Source organism: Necator americanus, chromosome II (genome assembly GCF_031761385.1).
Source record: "Necator americanus strain Aroian chromosome II, whole genome shotgun sequence".
Lineage (NCBI taxonomy): Eukaryota > Metazoa > Nematoda > Chromadorea > Rhabditida > Ancylostomatidae > Necator > Necator americanus.
Window position 1 is genome coordinate 30,751,540 of NC_087372.1, and position 9,664 is coordinate 30,761,203.

The 9,664-nt window shown below is 44.2% G+C and overlaps 4 protein-coding genes across 4 annotated transcripts; 3 read left to right on the plus strand and 1 right to left on the minus strand.

Moving 5' to 3' along the window:
* Positions 1 to 232: 232 nt before the first annotated feature.
* On the minus strand, positions 233 to 4,623 carry RB195_019990 (uncharacterized protein; the record flags this gene model as incomplete). The annotated part of the gene is made up of 6 exons (XM_064188094.1): positions 233 to 247; positions 919 to 1,116; positions 1,175 to 1,249; positions 1,347 to 1,433; positions 4,313 to 4,393; positions 4,495 to 4,623. The coding sequence occupies 6 exons, from the start codon at positions 4,621 to 4,623 to the stop codon at positions 233 to 235; spliced, it is 585 nt and encodes a 194-aa protein (XP_064043975.1).
* A 2,244-nt stretch (positions 4,624 to 6,867) lies between these two features.
* Positions 6,868 to 7,870, plus strand: RB195_019991 (uncharacterized protein; the record flags this gene model as incomplete). Its single annotated transcript, XM_064188095.1, has 3 exons — positions 6,868 to 7,481; positions 7,550 to 7,736; positions 7,808 to 7,870. The coding sequence occupies 3 exons, from the start codon at positions 6,868 to 6,870 to the stop codon at positions 7,868 to 7,870; spliced, it is 864 nt and encodes a 287-aa protein (XP_064043976.1).
* A 183-nt stretch (positions 7,871 to 8,053) lies between these two features.
* On the plus strand, positions 8,054 to 8,677 carry RB195_019992 (uncharacterized protein; the record flags this gene model as incomplete). Its single annotated transcript, XM_064188096.1, has 1 exon — positions 8,054 to 8,677. One exon carries the CDS (start codon positions 8,054 to 8,056, stop codon positions 8,675 to 8,677), a length of 624 nt encoding a protein of 207 aa, XP_064043977.1.
* A 99-nt stretch (positions 8,678 to 8,776) lies between these two features.
* Positions 8,777 to 9,025, plus strand: RB195_019993 (uncharacterized protein; the record flags this gene model as incomplete). The annotated part of the gene is made up of 1 exon (XM_064188097.1): positions 8,777 to 9,025. The coding sequence occupies one exon, from the start codon at positions 8,777 to 8,779 to the stop codon at positions 9,023 to 9,025; it is 249 nt and encodes an 82-aa protein (XP_064043978.1).
* Positions 9,026 to 9,664: the final 639 nt, after the last annotated feature.

The window sequence follows — 9,664 nt, forward strand, 5'->3', positions numbered from 1 at the left end:
GTTCCAGGACCTGTCAAATTTTCATGCGCAACGCAATCTATAGCACGTGGATTAGCGATATTTCGAAAGATACAATTGGAATCTTTCAAATCCTTTGGAATCTACTACTATTGAGACATTAGTCGGCCGTAATTCCTTCATTCCCACCTACGTAAACAATTTACTCATGCACATCATTTATATAATTTTTAATGACGGCCATCAAATCTAGGACTTCAGGTGGGTAATGTCTTCACTTCTTCTCTTCCTGAAATAAATACCAGTAGTAAGTTAATAGTAAATATGATCATTCTTAATGAAATTAAGAACGGGATTTATTATATTTTATGTACCGCTTGGAATTCTCGTCATATGTGCTCGAAATTCCATAATAAGCTTGTCCAGCGGGTAACATTAAATTTTTTAAACTGTTATAAAAAGTTAGCAGTTGTTCGAGGTTTAGAAAAGTGAGATCAAATTATTTCGAACCAGCTTTGAAAATATTAAGTTTTTCTGAATTTTTTTAAATTTCTATCTTCCGCAACGGAGCTTTTTCAGCTTTTTCACGACATTAGCGGAACTTTGGCACCATTTTCCAAAACAAGCGTCACGAGGTTGTAGTCACCCAAGGTTAGCAACTCCGAAAGAAATGTTCTGGCTAATTTTTCGGGATTTACTCTGATGATCTGTGCATTTTGCAGTAGATGGGTGTTATCTTGGGACTTTAACAAGAAGTTGAAGTTTGCGATTACCCATAGCTGCATAATCGTTCAGAGTAACTGTTCCTCAATATTTTATTAACCATATTTAGAACCTTTCTATAGATCAGGTCTGACCCTTCTTGTTCTAGTTAAATAATCTATTCGCTATTGAAAAACATCTGTATGTACACAGGCTTCAATGCACATCGGTCGTTATAAATGTGCCGGAGAAGCTCACCTCTTTCTTTTCTTCTTTCTTTTCTTCCTCCTTCTTCTCGTCCTTCTTCTCCTCCTCTTTCTTCTCATCTTTCTTCTCTTCCTCTTTCTTTTCCTCCTTCTTTTCCTCCTCTTTTTTCTCTTCCTTCTTTTCCTCCTCTTTCTTCTCCTCTTTCTTCTCTTCCTTCTTCTCCTCCTCTTTCTTCTCCTCTTCACCCTCCTGAAATTATGCGGTATACGATCTGGGCAGCATCCATGGTGTATCTGTCAAAACACACCTTCTTGAAGTCGATGTAGAGACGTTTTGTTCCCTCTGGATCACCTTTGTGGTCTGCCCAAGTTGCTCGCGGAGCCTTCAATACTTTCCTTTGCTTACTTGTTACAAAATTATAATATAAATATAAGATAAATAACTAAAAAATTTAAGGGGATAGTGAATGAGTAGGTTACCTTCTTCTCATCTGTGGCTTTGATGTAGTAAACTGCAAAGTAGTGTTTTCCACTGTCCGGAACAGTTTTACCAGCATTGAAAGTTAGCTGAAGCAAAAGGATTCAAAGGAGAATATGGTAAAATTCACTCCAACAGATGAATTCATAAAGGTGGATGCTGAGAGCAATGTGTTAGCATTTTCAAAAAAAAAATCAAAGTTTGGTGCTTTTATCGGTTAACTGCTCATCTAAAATGGTTCAGGACATATTTGACAGCGCCATTGGGCTCTCACGAGCACCTCCATCTTCCAACCCTTCTGTGTCGTCCTCCTCTCCGGGATTTCACACCTAAGGCGATGATCTGCGAGATTATCTCCGCCTTCAGCGACCAGACCCTGAGCTAGAACTGCTAGAACACAACGGAGCGCTCAAAAACGGGACCTGGGCACCGAGATCAGGAACGTAATCGTATTTCGATTTATATCCCCTTTCAGTCAGAAGTACCTCAGGAACCCATGTATTTTGGCACCAAGCTCTCTCTCGGAAGCAAATAGGCTATAAAATAAAATCATGTATTGCGACTCGGCAATAATTAGTAATATCTGATTACCTATTTACTAATTTATTTGTTCATTAGTATGTCTGCATCACCCTTATCCATATTTTCGTGGACTTATTTCGGCAGATTTCGTAGAGACCTTTTGCTCCGTTCACTGTTATAGTTATCTAACTTCCTTACTGCGTCACAGCGTTTGAACTATACATTGATCTGATTTGTTTTTATCTAAACATATGGTTCTGCACTATCTTTTTCGCGCCATCAGGATCCAACTTATACTTTCCTCCACCGTGTTTTGCTCAGTTTATTAAAATAAGCAAGAAATATAAGCGGTAAAGAAAATAAAATAAAATTTTATTGATAGAGAATTTGTGGGAAGTATTGTTAATGTTTCTGTTTCCCCATACTGTGATATTTCCTGCGACGTTCCCCAGTCACCGTGTTGGAAAAGTGTTAGGTTAGGCACTTATTTTTTTTACACACCAATCTACTTTACAATTTCATAGTTTATGAATCACACATTGATGATCAACATTCGGTTTATTTACCATGAGAGTCTATCGCAAAGCCCCATACACTGGGAGAGTTACACTTTTCTCTATCCAGACGCTGGAGTATGAGATCCAAGGAGCAACCCGACAACGGATTTGTGGTCAGTGAAAGAATTGAACATTTTTTGCTCTGGGATATCCTTCAGGATTCAGAGCGAACGTTCGGTTGGGGAAACGGTCCTCCACCCACCCACTCCTCAGACATCACTAACATCAATAATCAATCATCATTAATCATCAGACTAACACTTATTGCGAGCTCTTAAACATTCCCTGAAGCCACACTGTTCAACTCTTTCACTGGCCTCAAATCCGCGGTTGAGTTGTTCTTTGAGTCTCGTCCGTCAGCTTCTGGAATCAGGGGATTGTAACCGTTTGAGAAGGATGAAACCCTGAGATAGACACTCAGGGTGAACACATTCACGGATGATCATCCATGTGTGATTAGAGGGGTCTAATTGACGTAGTGTGAGGATCTAATAGAAAACATACAGTTCGGGGTGTTGATTACATATACTATCCGCTCACTATCCTCCTGAAAAACGGTGTAGAAATCGCTTTGGTTAATACGAGGCACGTTAGAGCGTATGTAGCATCTATATACAGGTTCTGGTCAGCAGCTGATTCATTGGTTTCACTTGATCAGGCTGCTCAGGAGACCTCATTGATTTACGACCGCTCGTTCGCGGATGCGGCGAGTGCACCACGCTGGAGAAAACGAAATTGTAAAGGGTATGCATGTGTAGAAAAGCAACTAACTTAATTCATTGCATGATTCCAATAACTACACTTAAACGCACACCAGTTAAATGAGCCTGGCTTATGTCGAAAATAGAGATCTTAGACTCAGGGTATCAGCAAATTTCGACACGATTGAAGAAGATCGATAATCACCAATGCTGGATTATGTGCACAAACTACGCTCTGTAAAGCCTTTTAGGAGCCTCGCGCTTCGCTCGATATCGTCAAATTTCGGTTCTTCTAGCGCGTGTACGAACCCTATTCAGCTCTGTCAGTCGAAACGCATAGATGTTGCTGTCCTCATCCTGTGTTTCTTCGTATACATCACCGTGGTTGACCACTACGACAGAGGGAATCTGAGGATTTATTCTGGACTCCATTCTTGAGGGGTATTGATTGGAGATCCAAAAATTAAAGGCATCACCCCACGAATTTGAGGTGGTGCAGATTTCAGGTGGAGTATTCGTATACAGGATGGGAGACTACGGAAAGTGGGGTGATTCCGTCCATTTCTTCCTAATTGCCGTAAAAAACGGCCCGGAAGATACGGCTTCATTCGTTCTGGCGCACCATTTTGTACAAGAGGTTCGATTGGAGCGCGCCAGTCTTGTGCGGCGCCGCATTTTCCGGGCCGTTTTTTACGGCAATTAGCAAGAAATGGACTGAATCACCTCCCTCTCCGTAGTCTCCCATCCCGTATACGAATACTCCACCTGAAATCTGCACCACCTCAGATTCGTGGGGTGATGCCTTTAACACGGCTCTCGGCGATGTCACACCTTCGATCGATACCCATCAAAAATAAAGCCATCTGCTATCTTTGTCGCCATCGCCATCGGCAGTGCAGCACAAAAGAAGAGTGCTTGTAATTCAGCGCACAGCATTAATAAATGACATGCAAATTGGTAAGCTATTATCACTAACGTATCACGACTCAAACCATTCCTGTGATTAGCCCGAATTCGCAATCATTCTTTCCCCAACCTAGTCGGAAAATGGTCAAATTTGCATTGAAAACAAATTCTTTGGTGAATTTTTGACAGCGTCGATAAAGCCGTGCTCTGCCTCCGTGTTAATAATAAAGATGCAAGGAAAGCATTGAGCTGTATGAAGGCACCTCACAGGCTGAAACTTACAGATACAGTCACGGAATCGTCCGGTTTCAGTGCGCCCACTGGTGGCCGAATGCGAAACATTTCGTTTGATGTGCATTTCACCTGGAAACCTTGAAACATTCTTCGTATAGCCATTTTAAGCGGTTAACGCCTGAGCACAGGATACATTACGATGGTAGTTCGATGAGGACGTCGTAACTCACCTTATACGCTACTCGCTCTTTCAGCGTATTGGTGATCTTGATACTAGCCGGCGTTGCTTCTTCGCCGAGTTTTTTTCCGCTGAAGATGATTTTGTCTGAAGGTTCGAGCTGGAGTTTGAAGTCGCCCATACCAAACGAAGATACTCCAAAAATGAACCGAACTGCCCACCACCACCTATAACTATAAGAAATGTTTTCATAGATATCAGAGAAATGTTTTGAGCATGACAACGTGGCGATCTAACCTTTTATCACACCTTTATCTCTTCCCTCATGTACACCTCCACGCTGGGATTCACGGATACGCCATCGCTTGCGAGCAAGTAGTTAAACTGCCCAACATTCCGCGCTTTCCGATGATTCAATGATTTCTCTTCTTTTTCGGCAAGTGCGAGTGTACCGCAACGGTGCGAGGTTCCACCACAACTGCACGATCGATAGTTCTAAACCACCCTAAGCCAACCAAGCTTCCTCTCATCGCGGATTTGATAAATTCGTACTAGGCTTATTTGAGTGAATGAATAAGAACACTGATCTGATACAAAGACTCCTCCCGAAAGTTATTATACAGGCGCCTACGCATCCATAAACCTCACGATTCCGATTTGAGCTCGAGCGCGTTGACGAATCCTAAGCGGATAGATTAACGACCAGGACTTCCATAAATCTTTTAAATCCACTGCGATCATCAGCGGTTAAAGCGGTTGAAAACACCATTAGAGAAAATTTTCTGTGCTAAATTCTCTTCGGTAATAGATGGAGTCCATTGATCGGTCTAGATCCATCTACTTTCTGAATTTATAGTTGTTTTGTGCTTCCGGCTTGATTCTTGCAACCTACGTCCCGAATCATATCTACCACATAAGAAAATCCAGCATTGAAAATTTCCTCGAATGCTTCCTTTAATCACTTCATAAATCAAAATTATCAATTTTTAAATTATCAAATCATTTAAATTGTTTTATAGATCAAAAACGGTCCTTTTTTAATGTCTGCCAACGTTTTTTTTCTCAACCTTTGGGATAGTCTTCTTCATCATATGATATTATCATATGTTGTACGTCTTCGAGTTCCTCGTCCTACTCTCGGCTCACAGGTACAACCATAAAACAAAAATATTCACTGACCATTCTCGTCACAGCACAGTGACATCGCTTGAGTGTCGCAATAGCAAACATCGTTGAAAAGCCGTAGGTGCGGTATTGCGTATCAAGAAATTGACGTGATCCGGGAACCAAAGCGAAAACGGAGAGCTCAGGTTGCAGACTACGGAAAAAGGCGTGGTCCCGGTCAATTTCCCTTAGTCGTCCTTAAAACGAAAGGGGACCCTTCAGTTCCTAGGAGGTACGTCAGAACGCGCAACCTTATACAAGCTCCGATCCTCGGGAGATGATGAGGGGACAAACCCTCGTTTTCGTAATCTACAACACGAACTCTACGTTTTCCTTTAAACCACAATCGAAAAATGAACCTTGATCGTAATCATAATCAACCAACTGTGATCACTGTATATTTGTAAGGACAATTGTAAGGAGTGAGGAGGACAAATTTGGTTGTTACATTCTGAAAATTGAGAACCTTGGCTTTCTTCCAACATTTGCGACTCAAATGTTGTGCCCTAAATATACATAACAGCACAAAACAAGCCAGAATGGTCTCTGGAGAGATGTGTTCTCATTGAGCATAGGTCTGCCCAATCAACTCGATCTTCAGTAAGAGCTCAAACCATTCGCCGCTATTGATAAGTAGTTCATGTGGGAAACTTGTAGAACATAATCCACAACTACACCGCAAATAATTTCAAGAAATGTTGATTTCATAACGTGCTTCTATCTCTTTCCCGAGGAATCATCTTCTCTGTCCGTTACTTACTTAGAACATCCAGAAAAGACAGAATCTGTCATCGTTTCAAATTGTGCAGTTTCTCTGGCAGGACATCTTCATCTCTTATTCTTCGAATCCGGAATATAAACTCCTATGATTGGATAGAAGTTATATACATAATACGATATTTAAGCGGACTAACAGAAAAAATTAAGCTCATCTACCACGGCATCGCAATGGCGTTGGTATCATATTGAACGAGTCGTTTAGAGACAGCGTCACAGCAGTGGATCGACTATCGGATCGCCTGATGGCTGTAAAAGTAACACAGAGAAGTGACGCAGTCGTCTCGCTACGCCACAGGCGGGCTGTAGTGAAGAGAGAGGCAAGCTTTGGGAGGAGGAAGGTGGAGAAGTACTTCTAATCGGAGGAGACTTCAACGGACATGTCGGTCCGGAAAGACGGGTTCGAGAGTGTCATGGGATACGGCTATGGAGCTCGTAACGAAGACGGGTTGCGAATCTGGAGTATGCTTGCAAGTGACTGATCATGCAACACGCAGTATCGGAAAAGAAAATCGCATTGATCACGTACACCACGGCGGTCGGAAACACAAAAGACTTCGGATGTTACGCCGACGAGATCGCCGACTTCGCAGGATTCAAAAGTCATCCCACAGACCAGTCGCTGCCCACCACCACCTCGTTACGGACCCCGTCCAAGGAGAGACATCCAAGGACTGAAACACAGCGCATCAAATGGTGGAATCTGAAGGATCAAAAGGAGGTATTTTTCGCGTCCGTGGCTCCATCTACACTTCCCCATCCTACTCGTAGTGTGGAGGAAATGTGGTCGTCTACTTCCAGCGTTATACGTTTGGCCGCGGAGAACACTCTGGGAAAGACGACTCTAGGTAAGCCCAAAGTACGAAAGGTTACGTGGTTTTGGAGCGAGGAGGTTCAGGCGGCAATTCGTGAGAAGAAGTCCAAGTATAAGCTCTGGTGGAAGACGCGTCAGAGAAGCGTTGATATCAGAGAAGGCGAGCGGGCAGTGTATCATTTAGTCAGAGCGCGTCATCGCTCAACGTTGGATATGGAGCACACCAAGATAGTTAGGGAAGCTGATGGAGCCGTTTTGCGCCGCTCTGGTCAGATCCTGGAGAGGTGGCGAGAGTACTACAATTACTTGTGTAACGAAGAGTTCTGTCATCCTCCCATCCCAACTGTTTCAGCGTCGAGGGTCCTGTTCTACCAATTACTGCCGTCGAAGTCAGTGTTGCCCTCGCAAAAATGAAGTCGAACAAGGCAACCGGTCCTGATGACATGCCTGCTGATGTCTGGAAGCTGCTAGGAGATCGAGGGTCCGTGTGGCTCGTAACTCTATTTAACAAGATCGTTGCAGAAGGACGGACTCCAGAGGTTTGGCAAACTTCCGTGACCGTGCTTGTCTGGAAAGAAAAAGGAGACATTGCTGACTGCACTTCGTACAGGCCTATACGACTGCTGTGCCATACGACGAAGGTTTTCTGAGCGTGTCCTGGAAGCTCGTCTGAGGAAAATTGTTAGCGTTTCACTCAACCAGTGCGGCTTTGTGAAGGACTGCAGCACTATAGAAACTATCCATGCTGTCCGAATCCTCCTGGAGAAACATCGAGAGAAGAACCACAGTGTGCATCTTGCTTTTCTCGATCTTCTTCTCGAAAACTTTCGACCGTGTCCCACATGAGCTGTTATGGATGTCCATGAGGTCGCATAGAGTACCAGAAGAATATGTGCAGTGGACGAAGCTGCTTTATGCGAAGCCTGCCAGCGTTGTACGATGTGCTGCTGGAACAAGCAGGCCATCCCCTGTACAAGTAGGGGTTCATCAGGGTTCATCCCTCTCATCTCTGCTGTTCATACTGTGCATGGACACGATAACGAAGGAAATCCAGAAGCAGACCGTGGACTCTACTCTTTCCGACGATTCATGCTCGCGTCGGAGTCTTGAGATGATCTCCAGAAACAAGTACAGTCTTGGAAGGATCAGCGCAGCAATAGGATTGCGCCTCAACATATCAAAAACGAATACATGGAGTGCGACCAAGGAAGAGGATGGTTCAATTCGTGTCATGGCACCGAATAAACAAGGTGAACTGTTTCAAGTACCTTGGATCAAAGTGACTTCCACAGGCGACATTGATCAAGAAGGTCGAGCACGTTTAATGCGCATGGATGAAATGAAAAATGGCAACAGGGGTACGTGCGACAAGGAAGTCCCTGTTCTACGAAGTCGAAATCTACGGGGATGGCGTCCGTTGCCCTTTACGGATGCGAGTGCTGGCCGACAACGAAAGCCTTGGAAAAGTGTTACACGTTAGGGGATGCGGATGTGAGGTGGACGATAGGTGAACGCTAAAGAGAAAGTATCCAACGACACTGTACGTTCCATTTTCGGCGTCGTCCCGATAACTGAGAAGATGAAGGAGGCGCGACTAAGGTGGTTTGGTCACGTCTTGCGGCGAGAGGAAGATTCTGTTGCCAAAACCGCTCTGGAGCTCGACGTTTCGGGAGTGAGGCCGCGTGGGAGGCCAAAGATTCGCTGGTTAGACCGTGTGAAGCTGGATGTGATAGATGCACGTTTGTGTACGGCTGATGCAATGGATAGAACCAAATGGGAGACAAGAAGCAGAAAAGCGGACCCTGCAACAACGCGGGACAAACGCTAGGAAGAAGAAGAAGAAGACTAACAGAAAAAATTAACTTTCTTACTGCAGAACTTTCCTCTTGTACGACCGCGGTCCATTTGACGGGGCATCGAGTGCTTGGCTCAGGACGGTGAGGGCACGGTATGTTTTCTAGATGTCCTGAAGCTTATTCACAGCAAATATTGAATTTTTAGGTTGGTCTGCAATTGCAGATGTTGTTAGCGACATTGTCGCTCCTGGGAGAACTCCCCCAGCCGGGGTAATGGCTCGAAATTAATGCGGGAACCGTCCTATTGTAGGTTTAGCGCGCCAGCCAAGGTATACAAATGCTGGTCCTCAACGTATGGAGTCAGCTCCCTTTCGTATCCAGATATGTCATGTGCTTACTGTGCGACTCAGCGACACTACCTACACTTGTCCGTACTTCCCATCTCGCTGCTCATCCAAATTCGGTTCAATTCAGTTAGAATCTAGGGAATTCCCATAATTTGCCCCAATTCTTACTCAAATCAACTTCAACCTCGTACCACTCCAAATGTGGAGTGCATCGTTCGAATGTCAACACTAACACTCGACCCACTCGCCGCCGCCACCGCCGCTGTATAATGCGGCGCTAATTGCGATCGAACCTTTAGAGTAGGTGTTCGTGCTGTGCACTTC